The sequence below is a fragment of the Ambystoma mexicanum genome, chromosome 8 (assembly GCF_040938575.1).
Source record: "Ambystoma mexicanum isolate Mex_15411 chromosome 8, UKY_AmexF1_1, whole genome shotgun sequence".
Lineage (NCBI taxonomy): Eukaryota > Metazoa > Chordata > Amphibia > Caudata > Ambystomatidae > Ambystoma > Ambystoma mexicanum.
Window position 1 is genome coordinate 385,205,608 of NC_090929.1, and position 21,480 is coordinate 385,227,087.

Genomic DNA, 21,480 nt, shown 5'->3' on the forward strand with positions numbered 1-21,480 from the left:
TCTGAATGTCTAAGCAAATAATCGTTGTTTTGGGAGACTCAGTATTGTAGTCTTTATTCATACAATGACAGCCACAAACATTTAAAAGGCAGTTCTAATAACAAGAAATAGCAAGCAGCATTAATATCTTCAATAATGGAAAAAGTGATCACACACAAATGTGCGAAACACATTTATGTATGAAGCAGGGTGGAAACAAGAAATGGCTTAAAACAGCATTCTGCACCTCTCCCCCAAAGGTTTCTCTGGCCTCTACAAGATGGCTGCTCCTATAACAGAACATTCACCATTATGCCCTCACCTGTGGTCGTGGTCTCATTTTCATGCAGATTTCAGGCTGCAGGTCTCCTTCTGTAACTCTAGCATGTGTTCTTATTTGTGGTGGAGTGATACGATTTTGCATTATGTTTATGGTCAAAAAGAATATGTGTCAGTGTTTAGCCAACGCATCATGGAGCAGCATGGTACCTTTACAACAAATAAGAAGAATACACATAAAAGCAGAACATGGGTGGAACAAAAACATCAATGCACTAGGTAGAGTAGAGAAAAATAGCTCTTGCAGGCAACATTTAACTTTCCCCCAAATTACACAGTGTCACTTGTTACTACACAATGACCATTTCTATCAGAGATTCACTCAGACATGCATCTCATGTACCACCTTCCAATCGACCCCTTCTCAATCTCTTTGCGACACACTCTCTCTCCACTTGTACACCACTGCTCTGGAAAGAACAAATTCTCTAACCAACAAACTGGCCCTCTTGCACTCACCACACAATCCACCCACCCCTCCTGTAAACCCACTGCCTGCAACTCCAACCCACCCAGCATTCGACTCTTTCACTCCAATATCAACGGACCAATTTCTCAAACTTCTCTCTACCCGGAAACCATCCGCCTCCCCGCTAGACCCCTGCCCAGCCTCAAAGAAATATTTGCATCTACCTCTGCAGGAGAATATGCGAGAACCATCATAAACGACTCCCGTTCCTCTGGAATTTTTCCCGACGCGTTCAAAACTGCTCATGTCAAGCCCCTTCTAAAAATAACTTCCATCGACCATCTCAACCCCAAAAGCTACCGACCCATCTCAAACACCAGGTTTCTTGCTAAACTCATCGACCAAGCCGCTTACTCCCAACTAAATGCCTTTGTTGAAGCCAACAATCTCCTAGACCCTGCTCAATCAGGTTTCAGACCCCGACACGGAACCAAAACCACCCTGACCTCAATCTGGGATGACCTTAAAAACACTGCAGACTCTGCGGGATGCGCTGCACTAATACTTCTCGACCTATCCGCTACCTTCCACACAATCAACCACTCAATCCTCCTCGACCGCCTCCGCTCCCTAGGAATCTGTGGAAACGCTCTCAAATGGATAGCATCCTTCCTCAACACTAGGAACCAAATAACCCTACTCTCCTCCTTTGCTTCCGCCGCCCGACCAGTCAATACCGGAGTTCCACAAGGAGCATGCCCATCAGCCCTCCTGTTCAACCTATATTTGTCCAGCCTCCCATGAATAATCCGCTCACACAATATCTTGTGCTACAACTACGCTGACGACACCCAACTAATTCTAAAACTCCATAACTCATTACCCAGCTGCTGGCCCGACCTTGCTGCCTGCCTCCTTGACATTGATCACTGGATGACCACAGACCACCTTCTTTTAAACCCGACCAAAACTGAAATCATGGTGTGCGGCAACACAGAACTTCTCCCGCACCCTCTACCCTGGCCGTCATCCATGGGCAATTCCCCCGGCAACCTCATCCTCCGTAAAAATCCTTGGATGCACTCTTAACTCTGACCTTACCCTCTCACACCAAGTCAACAATGTCTCTAAGTCCTACCACTACCACCTCAAAACTCTTAGGTGTATTGTTCCATACCTTCCTTCCCCAACAGACTAGCCGTGGCCATCAATTGTAATGTCAAGACTGCACTATGCTAACCCCCTCTAGCTCGGAGTCCAAGCATACCACCTGACTGAACTACAAAGAGCACAAAATGGTGCAGCCAAACTTCTACTAGCACTTGGCCCAAGAGATCACACCTCCCCAGCTCTTAAAACTCTCCACTGACTCCCGGTTGCTCGAAGGGTCACCTTCAAAACCTAAGGCATCTCTCACCGAGCAATGCATAAAACCGGAACTCAAAACCTTCAGGACAAACTAAAACCTTATCATCCACCGCGCACTGTAAGATCAAGCTCTGCCCGCCTCCTAGTAATACAAAAAACCAACACAGTCAGGTTAGGTGGATCATCATTCTCAGCCCTGGCCCCACTCTGTGGAACTCACTTCCACCCCACATCCGACTCACCAAAGACCTCATGTCTTTCCGCAAATTACTGAAAACATGCCTCTTCCCTTAAAATCGACTCTTAGCACAAACTGTAAAAACACCCGCAATAAACAGAAACCCAAAGTTGCTGAATCAAAAATACCAATCCAGCACAGAGACCCCACTGAGAAAATGGAAAACTAAAACGGCCACTGTAAATAAAACAGATAAACTGAGTAGAACGAAAGAAGTGGATGTGGATAGGGCGGATGAAGTGGATGGAGCAGGTGAAGTGGATGGAGCAGATGAAGTGGATGGAGCGGAGGAAGTGGATGGGGCGGAGGAAGTGGATGGAACAGATGAAGTGGATGGAACGGATGAAGGGGATGGAGCAGATGAAGGGGATGGAGCGAAAGAAGGGGATGGAACGGATGAAGGGGATGGAGCAGATGAGGGGGGATGGAACGGATGAAGGGGATGGAACGGATGGAAGGGGATGGAATGGATGGAAGGGGATGGAAAGGATGAGGGTGATGGAACAGAGGAAGGGGATGGAACGGATGGAGGGGATGGAACGGATGGAACGGATGGAACGGATGGAACGGACGAAGGGGATGGAGTGGATGGAACGGATGGAATGGGTGGAACGGATGGAGTGGATGCAACGGAGGGAACACATGGAGCGGATGGAGTGGATGGAGCGGATGGAACAGATGGAACGGATGGAACACACTGAGCGGATGAAGCAGATGGAGCAGATTGAGCAGATGTAATCGACGGAGGGAGTGGGTCACACAGAGTGGATTGAATGAACAGTAAGAATGGAATGGATGGAAAGCGCTAAACAGATGGGTAGGATGAAATTGATCTTCAAAATGGATAGACTAGTTTATATGGATAAGGACTAAATGATGGATTGGATGGAAAGACTAGTAAATTAAATGATGAACCAGACGAAATGTATGAACAGACGAAATGAATGAACGGACAGAGTGAATGAAATGGATGTAGCGGATGGAACAGATGGTGTGGATTTAACAGTTGGAGTGGATGGAACAGATGTAGCAGATGGAATAGATGGAACAGATGGAGTGGATGGAACAGATGGAGCAGATGGAGCGGATGGAGCAGATGGAACAGATGGAGCGTATGGAACAAATGGAATGAATGGAACGGATTGAGCAGATGTAACTGATGGAGTGAGTGGAACACACGGAGCAGATGGAACGGATGAAGCGGATGGAACAGGTGGAGTGGATGGAACAGATGGAGTGGTGGGAACAGATGGAGTGGGGGGAAACAGAAGGAGTGGATGGAACAGAAGGAGTGGATGGAACTGATGGAGCTGAATGAAAAGTTGGAATGGATAGAACGGATATAGCAGATGGAACGAATGGGGCGGATTGGAGTGGATAGAACAGATGTAGTAGATAGAGTAGATGGATCAGGTGAAGTGGATAAAAAAAATGGAGTGGATGGAACGAATAAAGTAGATGGAATTAATAGAGTGGATGGAACGGACCGAGCATATGGAACAGATGAAGTGGATGGAACAGACGGATTGGACGGAACAGATGGAGTAGATGGAACGGATAGAGCAGATGGAACGAACAAAGCGGATGGAACAGACGGAATGGACGGAACAGATGGAGTAGATATAACGGATAGAGCAGATGGAACGAATAGAGTGGATGGAATGGATGGATCGGATGGAGTGGATGGAGTGGATAGATCGGATGCAGTGGATGGATCGGATGCAGTGGATGGAACGGATGGAGTACATGGAATGGATGCGTGTACGGAACGCATGGAGTGGATGGAACGGCCTTACTGAACACTACCATATCACACTACTACGCTTACTCTCTCCTATACACCACCACTCAACTTCAACACAGCGATACTATGACACATTCGGTACAGCTGTTCTCATACTAACACCCGCCACACACTCCTCATCATCCTAATTAAACATAGCTAGGTGAGCAATCAGAATGAACACATATTCCTGACCTCCCAACCACCACACCTACCGCTAACAAGCAGCTATCATGCAAGTGCCACACCAGCTGATAGCATATCTGGTGCACCCACTCACCTTGTGTCTCTCTCTCTCTCTCTCTCTCTCTCTCTCTCTCCTGACTTGAACTACGGTTCCAGAAGGCATGCAACCTACCAGCGCTTTGAGATCATACCAATGATACATAAGGCACTATATAAATGTGAAGTAACATGACATAACACAGAAGCTGATTGGCACCAAGGTCCATCTTTATAAAGATAAAATAGCTGTCCCAGGGAGCTAAAGCTCTCTCTCTAGCCAGATCTAAAAATGGCATACCTGAGAATGATATTCTGGCCACATGCTACCAAAGCTAGCATCGCCGCTCTCTGCCCCTACTTTCAGTGCTATGCGGACGACACCCAGCTCATTTTCAGGCTACCCTCGGCCTCCTCCTTTCCTTCCCTCATCTCTGACTGTCTGTCTGCCATCCAGGAATGGTGTGCAGCCAATGACCTCTGCCTTAATGCCAGTAAGACTGAGATTCTACTCATCGGCACACCCACTCCCTCCTTCCCTTTAGCTCTCTGGCCAGCCTCGCTTGGCCCTCCTCCTGCTCCTACCTGCAAGGCAAAAAACCTCAGGGTCATCTTCGACTACACACTCTCCTTCTCTCTTCATATATCTGACGTCTCTAAGAAGTCACACTACCAGCTGCACCTCCTCAGAGGTATTCTTCCCTTCCTCTCCTTCCCCCAGAAGCTCACTGTCTCCCGAGCCCTGGTTCTCTCGAAGCTGGACTACTGTAACAGCCTCTATCTTAATCTGCCTGCCTCCACTCTCCTCCCCCTGCAACTCATCCAGAACAAAACTGCGAGACTTGTCCTTGGCCTCAAGCCCAGGGACTGTATCTCTCCAGGACTGAAATCTCTACACTGGCTCCCAGTGGCTGCGAGGATTAAGTTCAAAACGCTCTGGATTGTCCACAAGGCCTTCTGGGGCCTGGGGCCTAAATACCTTCAACTCTCTCTTCCTAAATATCTTCCTTCCCGAGCCCTTCGCTCATCCATCTCCAACTCCCTCAGGGTCAGCCGCTTCTCGAAGCAACGAGTTGGGGGTCGATCTCTCGCCGTGGCAGGGGCCTCCCTCTGGAACAGCCTTCCTGCCTTCCTGAAACTTGAGGAGAACCATCTCCGGTTCCAGAAGCACCTCAAAACCTTCCTCTTTGCTTCTGCTTTCTCTCTCCCTCTCCCCTGCTAAATTCTCGACTAAATCTGCACCGAATCTGCAACTGGGCCACTCTCACCGACCTCGGTCCTGGGCCCAGCCACTCTCCTCTTGCACTGCCTCCCTGGCAACCCCTGCACTGAGGGACTGTCTCTGTATCCCTACAGCCCCCCCTTTCCCAGCACTTGTCTGCACTTACCTTGCACTTGCCACCAGCTGGCCCTATTTATTTACTTACTCTACTTACTTGTATTGCACTTCCCCCCTCCCCTTCCCCTTGCCTTTTTCCCTTCACCCTACCCCTGCACTTGCGCGGTCTGAATGACACCTGGCCTAGTAGGATCGTTGTCTGTCTTCCCCTTGTTCCCCCCTCCCTGCCTCGTCGCGCCTTGAAACACTTGTGTATAGGCGCGTTACAAATGCCATATCATATCATATCATATCATATCAAAGTAAAGCTCTCTCTCTAGCCAGATCTAAAAATTGTATACCTGAGAATGATATTCTGGCCACATGCTACCAAAGTAAGAACAGCCAGCCTGAAATGAGCAAATCGATTGTGAAGCCTAGGTGGGCATGCAGCATTTTGACACATTAGCAGATAGCCCCTCGCTGCACAGAAAGTTTGAACAGATGTGAGACACTTTTGTTAAGCGCTGGCCGATGCTGCCAACACAAAGCATCCTCTGGCGAAAGCAAAAGCTGCACCAGTATACTGGGATATTGGGCACATTGATACTTTCAGCTTTAAGTTCTGAATCCAGACCATGGGAAAATATATTAAACACGGATGAGGCTAGCACACACCACTGCTAAGGTGCTTTTCTTTCGATTATTCTCCTCCCTACCACCGAGTCTGTCATAGGTATCAGAATGTAAATATACACCATATTTCAATGACTTTTGTGGGGATATCCTGAAAACAAAGCCAAGTGTGGACCAATGAGATGCGTAGACCGAGGTGACAGTCCAAAAGGTATCGTATTTGTAAATAACAAAAGCAAAGGGGTTCCAAGACCAGGGTGGGATCTCCTCGGGTTGGGAGAAGATGGTGGATCAATGGCAGCAGGATTTCTCCTCAGATTATAAACAAGTGAGATTGTATGAATTGAACAGTATAAAAGACTGGATCCTTCCACCCAGCAATCCCTGGGGGCCAGTAGTCACCCACTATTTGACTTCTTTCCAACGGTCGTGTGGTTATTGCCTTATTCTTCTTGATTGGTTCTGGATGGTTTAAGTCCAGAGGTTCCCCCACTGATGGACTCCAAATAGGGCCGACCACCGGTAAGAGGGTGAGGGTCACCCAGAGCCCGGTCTTTGGTCGGCTAGCTGTGCTTGCAGGGGAAGAACTGCTGACTCCAGTTCAGCGACTCTCTGATTTCTCTCTAGTCCCTCCTGCGGCACACCTCTGTCACAGTCTCGTTCCTGGGGCATCTCTCTCCCCTCTTGCCTTATCTTCACCTCTTCCGTGTGCCGTACTCTGAACTCCTGACCCCTCCGCAGTGCACTGCCACATAACTGCTGACGCTCTCCCTGGCCTGTAGAGTTAGTGCGCATCTGCAGCACCTTCCCTTTGCACCCCTCTGGTCTTCACCTTCTTATACCCTTACTAGGGATTCCTCCCTCCTTCCTTTCTCCTCTCCTCTTGCTGTCCCCTTCCTGGGGTGTTTTTCCTTTCTCCCTATCTCGCCACATACTTATTAGTGGGCTATTCCCCTCTTCCTCTCCTCTAGGGCGTTCAACGCCTCTTCCGCCTTATCTTCCGCCGCTTCCTTGACCTGCGATCCTCCCCCTTGTGCTCTTTTCCCAGCTCCTTTCCTCTCATTCCTACCTTGTGAGTCCAGCTCCCCCATCGTCAGGGGTCTTTCTCTCTTTGGGTTCATTGGTTGGAAAGTGCTCCTGCAGAAACCTGGGCTCTTTCTCCACAGATGTTAGACTCACATCTCCCTACAGCTCCATAGGTTAAACTGGCCCTTTTAGAGGGGCCCTAACGACAGTAAAAGATTTTGCTGACCAAAGGTAAATAGCAATTGAGACTGATTCAAAATGAATGGATTGTTTGAGAGTGGATTCTATGCTTCCGAACTTTGCTGAAAGTGCTGCAATGACAATACATGCCTAGAGATTCCGTGGACAAAAAGGTAGATATGATATCGAAGTGGAGGTATTCCACTTCCAATTTGTCTGTGCTTGCAAAAATATATGCTGCTTTATGTGAAAAACTCGGTTGAAGGAATCCAGTCACTTTATATTGATAAGTAAATGACGGTGCACTGTGTTGGCTGTCTACCATCTACAGAAAGCCAGGTTGAACATGTGTCAGATATGACTTTCATTTCTATGACAGAGGTAACACTCACTGACTGGGGCGGCTGCACTAGCAAGTAGAAGGAGCATGTGATTCTAGGAGTGGAAGCAGATTTGTCAGAAACTCCTATTATTTCATGTACCTTTTAGCGGAACAGATGTTTGGTCCCAAGCAAGATAATATTGTTAAAACGTCACTTAGCAATCAAAACTCATCCTTTCCTTTTAAAGTGCTAATCTAAATTGGAGTTTGCATATATTTGGGTTCTAGCCTTTCATTCTCATCTGTGTTTACGGGTTCCTCATCAAGACTAAAGCCGTAGGTAGCCTCTGGGCCCGCAGCTGCGCTGAATGTATACATCTAGGTTTCAGATGACTCCCGGAAAGCTTCAGCAACACTTCGGCAACTTTTACTGTGCAAGAATCCAGGGCCCAGTCTGTTTTCCAGCCACATGCTGGTCTGCTATTTTCCAGGAGGTTTGGCGATGGTCAGTGGTAGACAATTGGGTGGTGTAGGCTCTTTGACATGGTTACCCGGTAGACCTCATTTTCTTTCCACTGGCTCCGCTTATGACTCACCAGTGTGACTGTACAGTTTGACTGCACCAGGGCCTCGGATAGAGGAAAGAACACAGTAGAAATGCCATCAGGAGAGTTTCAATTGATGCTGAACCAGAATAATTGAAACACCTGGATTTGCACAATCTCTTTAAAGATAGAAACCCTTCAATACAATTCCAATTGCCTGTCCCAACGAAATGTTAACATCCAGAGTCCTGCAGAATGAGTACTACCGCGTTTGTATCCAACTACCAGAAATATCTCTTGTTCGAGGCTCAGGTCCACGTGTTCTAATATAAAAACCTTTCCTTGCAGAATGTACACACCTCCCAGAGTCTTCACCAAGGGGTTGACTCGGTTGATTGCACTACTTCACCCCGAAGCACAGCTGTTATGCCTGGACCGAGTCTACTGGCTGAGCACCACAGTGGGCCTCATTACGAGTTTGGAGAACTTACCGGGCCATTCCGACCTTGGAGGGCCTGGTGATTCCCTTTCGCGGGACCCGGTGCCGGTACGTCCCCATTCCCATTTGAGCCCCATAAGGCTCAATGGGAATGGGGAGGATGGTAGCATCGGTACCATTCATAACGGTACCGTTGCTACCATCTTGGTCTGCTCGCGGTTGCCGCTCTGCATGCCTGGTCTGACCAGGTGTCCAGAGCAGCACCCGCAAGCAAACTCATAATGTTGCAGCATGGCAACAACGGCACCGGTAGCACTACCGGCGCTGTTGTTGCCTTACCGCATCAGTCGTAATGAGGCCCAGTGACATGGGAACAGTTCTTTTGCTAGATTTCAGCTTGCTGATCTACTCGAAGAAGTCCCAAGAACCCTCTGAGCTGGGCTTTACTGCAGCTATCTACAGAAATTTACTTGGGTATTCTTTCCTCCTCACTGAGAATGCAGAGGTTGATGGTATGTTTGTTAGCCTTGTTTGGAAGATCAAAAGCGCTGGTTAAACACTGGTTGAGTGTGCATGGGGTCAGAGCGACCACAGTGTTTTTTTGTCCCTTGGCCAGATTGCATTTGAAGCCACTTGTAAGGGACAGTGAGGTCAATTGGAATCTGGTGTCTCGGGATTTCTGGCATTTGATCCCTATGTTGCCAGATATCTGGAGAAAACTGCAGTGGTGGATGAACATGCGAAACCTGAGGCGAGGGGATCTTATTTCTAAGACACCCCTTATAATAATCATGGCATATGGCTGTGGGATAGGTTAGGGGTGATTCTGAGAGTCATCTCCACTCAGAGCAGATGGACTTTAATGAAGACACACTGTTTTTTTTTTAATTTTAAGGGGTTGGATCCAGGAAGTGTAGCATTAAAGAAGGTTGCACAGCCACTACTGTAGCCCAAGGGACTTCTCTATACCTGCCCTATTATTGATCACATTTTACAAGTCTTTGACAATTGATTAGGGTGTGAATAGCTGTCTTTTAACTTAAATATAGGCTTCCATTGTATACTCTCTGTGCGTTTGACAGCCTCTCTACAGATCCTGGACTGCCGCTGCATGGCTATAGTACAGTTACAGCACACAATTAAAGATGAAAGCGGAAGAGGAGAATATTCTTATCCCCACTCATCAGCAAAGTCAAGTAGAATGCGACATTTAGAAATTAAATGAAAATTGTTGTCAGTCTGTCGATTACATTTTATTCGGTTTTGCCCGTATAACAAAACTAGAAAATATGCAATACAGTACATCACATTTCAAATACGCTTTTCCATACGAAATGTGCAATCGCGAAAACATCTATTCAGATGGCTAAAAACATGTAAAACTGTCTTTCTTATCATAAAAGCTGCTTTGGCATAATTACATATATGTACTATAACATCGAAGTCATTACAATTCATTAAAAAGGACATCATTGCCTCTGTTGGAATGCTCATATTGTAAAAGATCAAATAAAATAATGTAGGTATAGGAGGCACATGCACTCTGCCTGCTTCAGTATACTTTGCTCAAAAGACTCACCAGGTCTCTGCCTGCTTTATCTTTCAGAAAAAGAAGCTATACGGTGTGGCCTGCCTGGAAATCGGGATCAATATCCAGTCTTGGCCATTGGAAAGAACCATTTCAGGCGCTGCCTGGAGAACTTCACAAAGCATGACTACCTGTTTATTTTCCTGATTGGAATTGGTTTGTTTATGTGCAGCATCTTTGCCTGTTTCATTAGCTCATTGGCAGTGGTTGCTTATAATCGCTTGCGGTTTAAGTACAAAACCAGGCCACATGTTTACAAGAAAAAAATTGGTGCTTACGTCAACAGAGTTGTCATCGATGACGAGGAAACAAATAAAGCCATCTAGCACCATTAAGGCCTGCAGGCCTTTTTGTAATTTGGTTAAGAGTTAATAAAAATATCTGGTGAAGGCCCGTATGTAGCTTCTGGAACAGAAGGCGGTGTTTAGGATGCAGCAACCTAAATGGTGGTACGTTCTTAGATTGTCAGTTGAGGATGGCTTCTGTTGATTGCTCCGTGGAAATTCTAGCTGCTTGACAGAACCACAAAAGGAGTCCTCAGAAACAGCCAACCTCTGTGGACCCTGTGTATTCCACCATCCCACCCTTGATGACCAAGACCACAGGCTGGCACAGAGGAGCCAAGCTTAAACTGTGAATTTTGGAACATTCAAAGAGCAGTTGCCCTACTTCTGCAAAGCGATACGCCGTATCTCTCTGTTCGGTGGAACATGACAAGAGTTCAACTTGACACCAGCTTCAGGATGTTCACTTGGCTTCATGAGTCCCAGAATTTCTAGTCTGAAGCCATCTGCAAACGTCTCTGCAGGAATTTATTGGGGGAGCCCTCTTGTTCTTCTGGATTGTTTCAAAACTTATCTTCGAATGTTACAAGCTAAAGAGTCAAGGACAGCCATTATTGAAATCCTGTATAATTTATACTAAACTAGAGGCACATAATTGGTACCTGTGGCTAGACTACTTTACTACCCCATAAATGATCTCGCTCACACCTGGGTAGGAAACCCATTTTGGAAGGGAAACAGATTGGAGTAGCTTCCAGGTATCGTGCCCCCAGAGGGACATAAAATGTAGCACCAGTCGTGAAAAAAACAAACAATAACACACACTTCAGAGGCACGGGAAATATTAATAACTTACTTCAGTCTTCAATTACCTGAATTCTCTGCCAAAGTAATTCATCAACAACAAATACAAAAAATGAAATGCATCATTAGTGACATCACGTTACTAGGGCACAGACTAAATATATTGACTGCAGAAGCAATATGTAGAAGAGTTCTATATACTATTTAACTACCCACAGACCATACAATTAGAGTCACTGAAAAGATCCTTATCATTGGGGAAACAAACCATTGTAACACAGACATTTACTCCAACAGGTTCAATTGGTGTGAACAAAGACTACAACCCTTGAATAACATTAGGGTGTTAAATAAAGGCCGGGTTGGACTATTGGTTCCCTGGTGACATCAGTTATCTGGTGACCCCCCTCAGTGGTACAAATATAAGCTTTCTGTGTACACTCCCAAAAATCCCGATGGGCTATATACAGTAGACCATACCCAAAGACACCAAAAGGGAACACGTGAAAGTGTAGTCTTCAGCAAAGAGGGCATCCTTAATGAGATTCTGAAGAATTTGTAAACTGCAAATCCATCCCAGGATTATCGGGCAGAGTCTAGAGTCTATAGTAACCATACAGTCTCCAATCCACCCGGTGCCCAAAATCTTTCTCACCGATTTTCAAATTGGATTGCATGTATGTCACAGAACAGGCACAGACATCTTAAACATCTAGAGAGCAAAGACTAGCTTGCCCTCCTAAGCGGCACAACCCTAGGGTCATAGTATTTCACAGTATTTACTATTTGATAAAGTATAAAGATCATAAATCGCAAGCAGCCTATAGTGTACATGTATCTGTTGACACAGCATTCGATGAGAGAAAGGGAGCAGTTTAATAGAAGCTCACAATAGATAGGTTTAAAAAGCTGAGAACAAAAGTGGAAATGTCTTAACATGGGCTTAAGTGTAGAATTTCTGGGGTGTGATGGGCTCAAGCACATTTTCATACTAAAACTATATTATTTCGTAATGAGTTAAGGTACCGCTTTAGGGTGTGTGGGTGTGGGACTGTTTTAACATTTTTCTTTTTAAAAATATGTAATTCATATTACAACTATTTATTTTTGAAGTTGAAGTACTATGATATCACAGAAATAAAAGTCGTTCATCTCTTGTCCTAACACATCTGCACTATTCTCACCGTCATTCAGTTCTCTTGTGGGAGGAGCCAGGGGAAGATGCATGCGCCATCCCGTCACCACCTCATGGGGCGTTAAATGGTGGTTGGACCTGGCTTGTTGTGCAATGCAAACAGTGCAAGGGGTAGGCAGTGCAGCCAATTATTTTTGGTGTTCTTCTTTGTATTGGCAATGCACTCCTTCAGGAGTCCATTCAGGTGTTCACACATTCCATTTGCTTGCGGGTGGTACACACAGGCAAACTTATGTTGAATACATAACAATGCTGTAATGTGCTGAAACATTTCATTGGCGAAGTGAGGGCTGTTGTCAGACTGCAGGACCTCACACATGCCCCACCTTGGGAACATCTCCCTCACTAAATATCTAGCCACTCTATGGGTGTCAGCATGTGAACAGGGCCCGGCCTCAATCCACCTGGAGAATGGGCATACAGCCACTATCATGTAGCAGTACCCTTGGCAGACCTGGATCATGTCGACATTATCCACGTGTAAATGCTGGAATGGACCTAGTGGTCTTGGTATGGCTCCTCTCACCACTCTCAAGGTATGCACTGCTGTAAACTGCTGGCAGACTAAACAGTTGCTCACAAATTCAGCCATGTGTTGCATCAGATTAGGACAGAACCATGTTTCTCCAATGCGTGTAGCAATGACCTCCTTCCCTGTGTGTGTTCGATAGAGCAATTGTGTCAATGCAGTGTTCAATAATGCTAGGGTCATCACCACTTTCCTGTGTTGTCTTGCCTCCATAAGGTATCTGTCTGGGACATTGAGCATCCCTTCCTTACCCACAGTTCTTTCTGTTCCTTGAGTGCAGCTCCCTGAAACTCTATGATCCGTACTTCTGGCAAAATGTTGTACCCCTCCTTAAGAACCATATTTCTGGTACACTATCTTGCATTTGAAGCTCCTCCTTGTTCCTATTGCTCCCCAAAATATGCTCAGCGCTTGACCTCAAAGTCGGCTGCTTCGTTTCCCCATGAGATAGAATCTTCCCCTTTCGTGTGGGCTTGGCACTTTACCATTGCTATCTGTGTTGGATAAGCAATTACTTTAATCAGTCTGCCCAGTAGGAGTGCATGTTGTACTTGAGTCCCATCTGCCCTTCTGAATACTCTCCTAAGCCATCGTGACAGTCCAGAGTATACGTTTGACATCACAAAGGCGGAGTCAGAATAGATTGTCACCTCGTTCTCTATGCTGTTTTCCAGTGCTAGTATTAGGGCCACTAGTTCTGCTGCTTGTTCTGAGAAATGGGATGGCAACCTTGCACTGGTTACCACTTCACTTGTCCCATCTTCCTTCAGTCTTACCATTGCAGTCCCAGTATGTCTGCCCCCATCCGTCTGGTTAATTGTTGAAGAACTGTCAATGTACAGCACGTCTCCCCCCTCAAGTGCATCCTCCTCTATCTTGGAGTGCCACTGAGCATCTCTATGTTTGCTGTGCAGTCATGTGAATAGTCTCCTACCTGGAGGACGTCTGCCAGAAATGTTGCTGGGTTGACAATCCTGCACCTCACTATCTTCAGCCCTACATTCGATAACATTACCTCATAGCCTGATGCTCTTTGTGTAGTCAGGGTGCTCTTTGGCTTCTGCAGTATTTTAAAGAGGGCATGCTCCACTGAAAATGCGGCAGCTGCCAAAGCTTGTTTGGATGGGTGGTGTCCTCTCATAACTGGGTCCAGTGGCCCACTGTAGTATGTTATTGGTGTGTAACACATGCGTGTCTTTTGTGTCAGTACTGCCTTCATCACTACACTGCCAGTGTGAGAGAATAGGATTAATGATTGCATCGTTCTCCTGCCTCGTGAGCTTGTGCTGTCTGGGTCTGTTTGTCCTCCTCGAGTCTGTCTCCTCCCCTGTCTAGGGTTACTTGTGTCTTTACCGCCCTTATTTATTCACTCGTCCTCCTCCCTGCGCACTCGTTCCCTTGCTAGTCTATCCAGCTGCAACCTCCTCTTTTCCCACTCAGCTAACTTGTGTTTGTCCTGCTCTGCGACCTCTCTTCATCTTTCAATCTTTTTCAGCTCTCTTTCCCCATTTCTCCCTCATCTTGCTTTCTGCTCTCTTCCTTTAAGATCTCCCTCGATCCTTTCTTTCTGTTCCCTCTCCATGTGCTCCTTTGCCTCCTTCTTCCTTCGTTCCCTATCCTCCCTTTCCAATTTCTCTTCTATCCTTCTTTCTCTGTCCTCCCATGCCAATCTATCCTCCCTTTCCTTTTCCCTCCTGTCCTCCTCGTCCATTATGTCTACCAGTCAGTTGATGCGCTGCTTCTCTTCAGGCCCTCCACTGCCTTAGTCACCCCTTCTGACTCTCCATCTGTCTTCCCTTGCAGCTTCAAGAGTATCTGTCCTCCTATCCACTCGGTCATGGCTATGCCCTCAAACCCCTCCTTCGCATCCTGCTGCACCGCACTTCTCACCTCTGGATCAATAGCTGGCTTCCCTGCACCTTTCGGCTTCTCCTCTTTAGTATGTGGTGGTGGCTTATATGTCAGATTTAAGTACCCTTCTGCCGCCCTTAATTCTCGCATCGGGTACATCCCTGCTCATCATCTGTGTCATTGGATGCTACGATTGGAGGAACATGGGGGGGCGCAGAGGGATGAGTGAGCAAACAAGAACAAGGGACACCAGGTATTTGGTACACTCTGGTCACACCTGGCTAGTTGATCAAACAAAACATATAAAGACTGGGTGTACAATGCATCAATGTAGGGAACCAAAGAAAATGGAAATAGACTCCAACAATACTGGTAGTTGGATGAGAAAAGATTCAGTTCTGATCCATACTCTGGTATTATTCAATCTCACAATTTTATTAATATAACATCTCAATATATAGAAAATTGTAGTAATATGATAAAAGGAAATATTTATCAGTACAAAAAAGTATTAATACTTCAACACTGTTAATACTCAATTAAGAGAAATGTGAACCAATCAACACCTAATTAATACATGATAGGCACTCCAGCAGGACTACCCTAAACACACACAAAACATTAGAAAAATCATGAACCCTTCTGTGGTGCAGTTTCAGTACAGCAATAAAGGAAATCACCACAAGAAGGTGTAAAAGCAATCCAAAAAATGAAAAACGTATTACAAATCTGGTAAGTGTGAGCATTTTAGATAAGGTTTAAAACACTTTGTGAACTTATATCGCCTTGTCCGTGATTTATTAATGATATCACGTTGACATTATGAACTGTTAATTTTAAATAGTTTATTATTTAAGTGCATCTTTATATGTAGATGAAGATAAGCAGTAGGAACTGATGTCCTAGTTGTTTTTTAACAAAGCGACACCAGCAAGATTGCCAACATATGAAACCGCTGAAGAATTTCCAATGAATCACAGAATATGTGTCGAGTGTAAAGAAACATGTTGGGATCGTTTGAGCCTTAATAATTAAGAACAGGCTTTTTGATGAAATCAAAATTTGTTTGTTTTATGTTGTTTTGCCTTTGTAATATTTTATTTTTTTTAATAGGTTTTTCATTTTTTGGATTTCTTTTCACCTTCCTCTGGTGATTTCCTTTATTGATGTACTGAAACTGAACCACTGAACCACAGAAGGGTTCATGATTTATCTAATGTTCTATTTTTTGTGGTTAGGGTATTCCTGCTGGTGTGTCTATCATGTATAAATTAGGTATTGATTTTTTTGCATTTCTCTTAATTGAGTTTTAGCAGTGTTGAAGTATTAAAACTTTTTTGTATTGATGAAGATTTCCTTTTATCATGTTACAATATTTTTTTATATATTCAGATTTTATATTAATAAAATTGTGAGATTGAATAATACCAGCGTATGGATCAGAACTGAATCTTTTCTCATCCAAGTGCCAGTATTGTTGGAGTCTATTTCCGTCTTCATTGGTTCCCTACATTGATGAATTGTACACCCGGTCTTTATACGTTTTGTTTGGCGGAGGGATGAGTCCCTGGGTCCTTCACCTCTTGCTGGCTCAGCATCCACTGACGTCTCACAGCATCCCCCTCACCCTCCTGAAACATGCACACCAGCTCGAATATAGCCATGCGCTTTGTCAACTTCTTCCCCCTATAACCACCCTATATGTCTGTCAGTAGTGCTATTTGCACGTTTTTGGAGAAACTTCCACACGGTGGCCATGGTTTAGTTAACTTTCCCTCTGTACCTTTGGACCATTCTATGCTATACTTGCAGATTCCCTCTCGATAGGGTGGAAGTGTCTTACACAAGTGCTGAAGGGACATGTCCCCCCTAAATTTCCCCTGATACATGTTCAGTACCTTTAACTGACCTCAAGTTGAGGATTTTGACAGTGCGCTGTTTAGGGAAAAAGGCACAGTGTAATTGAGTACTTGTCAATGTCTACGAGCCTCTTGTGCTTCACAACTTAACAGGCGTGCTATGCGCACCGTCCCTCCTTCACAATCACTGCCTCCTCAGGCACACCCACAATCTTGCACATGAGCCTTCCGAGCACCATCGCTGGTTCACGTCACCGAACTATTGACCCAGGTAATACAGAAAAATCAAATATTGCGTGCACACTGTAATAGCCCGTTACTCCCAAACCACACAAAAACCCCACAGCTGTCTTCCTGCCTCCAGGTGGAGTATACAATATTCTCTTGTGGTCGAACTGCAGCCGCTGCATTGCCTAGCGTGCAAAACATCTCACTCCAGGCGACTTAACCAGTGAACTCACCTTCCGCAATGCAGGCCAGGTCCCTTGCTACCCCTTACGGGGATACAGTCATCTATGGCCCGAGCTATAATGCCCAACCGACAGGAATACATTTATTTACATATCTTCTGGCATCCATGCTCTTGAGTCAATAGTCTAGGTTATTCACTAGAACCTTTTACCTCTACAACAGAATGTGCCCTAAACATTAAAAAAGGGACTTACACCCCTGCTCCTGTCCCTACTACTTTGACAATGCTAGACAATACTTTGATGATACTTGACACTACTAAACAATACTTCACAATGCTCGATACCCTCCCACACGCACAGTTGCCGTTTGATTGGGTCAATATTTGCACTCTGTGGTCTGCTGGAGCTGCTTGGCTGGCGACTCATCCTTAAGGCGCACACCTCCCCGTCCTGGTGTCCCTGAACAATTCGCTGATTTCGGGTAGGATGATTTCCAAGGGGCTCCTGACGGCCTTTACACGGCACGCGTTTTCCCGTCTTCTTGAAATATGCGAGGGTCCTAAAGCCTCTCAGGTTCGATGGCAAAGGAGATGACCTGGTGCCGGTCTGGCGCAGCCAACCATCACCTCTGCTACCAACTTGTTGGGTGGACTCGTCAGGTATGCCAGAGGGATACTGGAAGTCCGCAGACTTGGAGGGCCTAACACCCTCCACCAGGATACACAGAGGACTCAGTCAATAACAAGTTCAAAATGTGGTTTAATACAGACAAAATCAACAAGGATCAGCAGAGGAACAGGAAAAACCATGCACATCTCTCTCTTCCTCGGCTTGCAGGCTGGTTTTAATGCAATATGTCTTCAGCATGATGTCACAACCTGGGCCCTTCTCCAGAAAACCTATCGGGCCACACGATTGGGTATCGAGGGTTCTACCACCTATAGTGGATTATATAGATGTTACTCTACTCCCCTCGCATGTCAGGTGGCTGACCTGGTCCACCCCCAAGTTACTATGTTCAACAATGTTGCAGTGTGGTGGACGCACCATTGGTTCTTGCCCATTGCTACCCCCCCCTTGGATACTAAACTGTGATTGACTAGAGCTGATGGTCCCCAGGCCTGGAACCCGCAAGGGTTCTCAGCTCTCTGTGTACCTCTTCAAGGTAACAAGCATGACTATGTATCTGCATTGTAACTTGTGTACACCACCTTAGCTTATGCAAGTGCTCTCCTGATCGGTGCAACATTTGTTGCATATTGTTGCACACTTGTCACTGTCTGTGTCTGGCGGCCTGGGACCAGTGCTCTTTTCCCACTGCTGATCAGTGTCCATTCTCTGCTTCGTGTTCAGAGACCACGAATTTGAGCTGTGTCACTCTGAATTATGAGGATTTATTAGTCTTTTCTGCAGCTGGTCCCTTTGTCGTCTGTGGATTGGAATGTCATCCGTATATCTCGGCTTTGGCAGCGGGTTCTGTCTCACACGTCTTGCTCACTGTCCAGCCTGAATTTCACTTCAGCTTGTCTCTTGCTGAGGGGCCTGTGGCCTGCTGTACTTGTCCTAAACCTTATAATGCGGTTTCTACAGTGTCTGTACTATACTACATTGCCATAGGTTAGTCACACTGGGTTCTGCCAGGTCCCACAGGTCCTGCAGTTGCATAGGGTCTCTGCATGTAGCATCTGCAAGCTTTGCTCAGGATCAGTTGCTTTTTGCGGTTTCTGTGTTGCTGCGTTTGGCTAATGGCAAAATAATAAAAGCAATGACAGTATGTATATGTATCTGTCTTCTAACATAGAACTGTACGCTCCTATTCTTCATGTATTCGAGGGTGTGTTTGTAACCCAAAGTGCAGATGGCATGTTTGCTTCATGTTTAACACTGCTATGTCGTGGTGTCTCTAATGATGTCAGCAACATGGCTTCTTGGTGCTTACTCCAGGCTGTCAATAGAGGTGGCTTTGATCATGGCCTGTGGTCTTCATCCACGCGGGGGTAAATCTGTACCACACCTGGTCTGTAGGGCTGGTTGAGGTGGTATGACAGGCTGAGGGGGTATCTCGTGATGCACTTGTCAATCATAGGACCACTGGAAATCATTCCGAAATAGAATGGGTGATTGCAGTGTTTCCTGGCCTTCTTCCTTGTCATGAATTTCGTAAGAGGGGGAGGGGATGGCAGGCTTCCCTATCCCTCTTCAGTGGAAATGTAATAAGACACTGCTTCTCTCACGTGGCATGATGAGGGTGGCCAAGGCATACCCCCTGCACTGTCTGGGGGTCCAGCATCCCTTGGTGAGTGGAGGCACCTGGCTCTCTCTGGGACCCCACCATCCACTATTAATGTCAAACCTGGGATTTTGGCGAATTTACTCGTTGGGTTCACCCGCCTGCTATGTACTGCCTTTGGAACAAGTTACCAAGGCCAGTCAGACTACCTTCGTCCCTACACTTCAGGATGGACTTCAAGACTCTACTCTTCAAAGAACATCGCATCAATGCAAATCAGTACACTCAACCCTACCTATCACCATTCATAAGAGTGTGGGAGCCTCTTTACCGAGAAAGAACATGGTTCAAATAACCTTTTCAATGCAATTTCTTCCACTCAAGAGAGTCTACAACCACATTTTATCTCACTGCACCCTTCACAAAGGAGAACTATCCATGAGCACATCAGTCTGGTCCCACCCACAAGGGCAGTCCAGCACCGAAAAGCTAGGCAATTTTCCTCTGAACAAGAGTGCCATCAGCAACCCCAGACATGTATTTTGGCCTTGTTCGGCCTCCTCAGTGAAACGAAATTGCCAAGAGTGTGGGAGCTCCACTACTGGGAACGAACATGATTCAAATAGCATGCTCTATGGAATTTCTTCCACTCAAGAGGGTCTACAACCATATTTAGTTCACTGCACCCTCCACAATAAGAAAATTCCATTTGCATATCAGTCTAGTCTCACACAAAAGGACAGCCCAGCACCGAAATGCTAGGCAATTCTCCACTGAACAAGAGTACCATCAACAACCCCAGACATGTCTTTCAACCTTGTTGAGCCTCCTCAGTGAGGTGAAGCTGAGCCTCTCCAAGGAACAGTGAGCAATCTTTCACTACCCCGTTCTCCCAATCCCCTCTGCTACTGCTCTACCCATCCAAGATACCTCTGCTACTACAACACCTAACCCGCAATCCCTCTGGTGCATCTTGTAAGTGCAATGCTCAATTGCTTCCCAGATTCATGCTTTATAAATTCAATGCATATGAACATAAATACAAAGCTCCTCGTGTGGTGTGTTCCTGTAGGCATAGTTAATGCCAGATTTGCGTACCTGATGCACCCACATGAGAGATAGAGGGTTCTTAGACACTATGGAACTCCCTGCAGCTTGCTTTCAGAATAACGTTTTATATTTTGATGTTCAACAAGCAGGTAAAAATGTGTTTATTTTTGCAACAAATGACACAGGGTGGCATTACACAATGTGCATGACTCTATTCTTAGCTGCAAGATGCCGAAAGGTTATAGCTTTGCACTTTACACATACAAATAAAAGAATGTAGAGAAACAAGTTTTCCCCAGCATATCTAGTGTGTAGTGCCGTTGTCTGTCTCTGCAGTGTTTCTCTCTATGTTGCATGCCATCAGTTGTGCTCTGCTTGTTCTTGTTTTCTGTTAGTGCACATTGGTATGCTTTCCTTGTCTCTCTTTGTCAGTGCAGCATGGTTCTTTCTCATTATCTCTGTTAATGCAGCGCTCCTCTCTCTACTCAATCTGTTTGAGTGGTTTTGTGGGCTCTGTTGTGTGTCAGTGTGGTGTGGCACATGTGTGCTCTTGCTGACAGTATGGTCTGGCTTCCTCCCTCCCTATACCCCACCCTCCCTGGGTCTCTTTCTCTCCATCTCTCTGTTTCCATTGCTCTTTCTTTGACCTATCCCTCATTCTCTCCGTCTGTATTTATGTGTTTGGAAATGCCAGAAGTTGTGCTAATAAATAAATTAATACGTCTCTCACTTTATTTTGAAGATCAGGTCCCACTGGAGCAAGATCCCATTATTGTGTGATGTTATGAAGGAGGAGGAGTTAATGTCATTTGTTTTGGCATAATTTTTATGTCAATTGAAATGACACAGCTAAGCTCCCTTTGATCCCCAATC

At 45.8% G+C, this 21,480-nt stretch overlaps 1 protein-coding gene across 1 annotated transcript in view; it reads left to right on the forward strand.

The window, feature by feature from the left end:
- The window catches only part of LRRC26 (leucine rich repeat containing 26), a 30,396-nt gene extending 18,930 nt beyond the window's left edge, over window positions 1–11,466 (forward strand). Inside the window, exon 2 of the mRNA XM_069609854.1 lies at window positions 10,411–11,466. Coding sequence (XP_069465955.1) covers window positions 10,411–10,718 — 308 coding nt within the window. The 3' untranslated portion in view covers window positions 10,719–11,466. The remainder of the gene's footprint in view (window positions 1–10,410) is intronic.
- The last annotated feature ends 10,014 nt before the right edge of the window (window positions 11,467–21,480 follow it).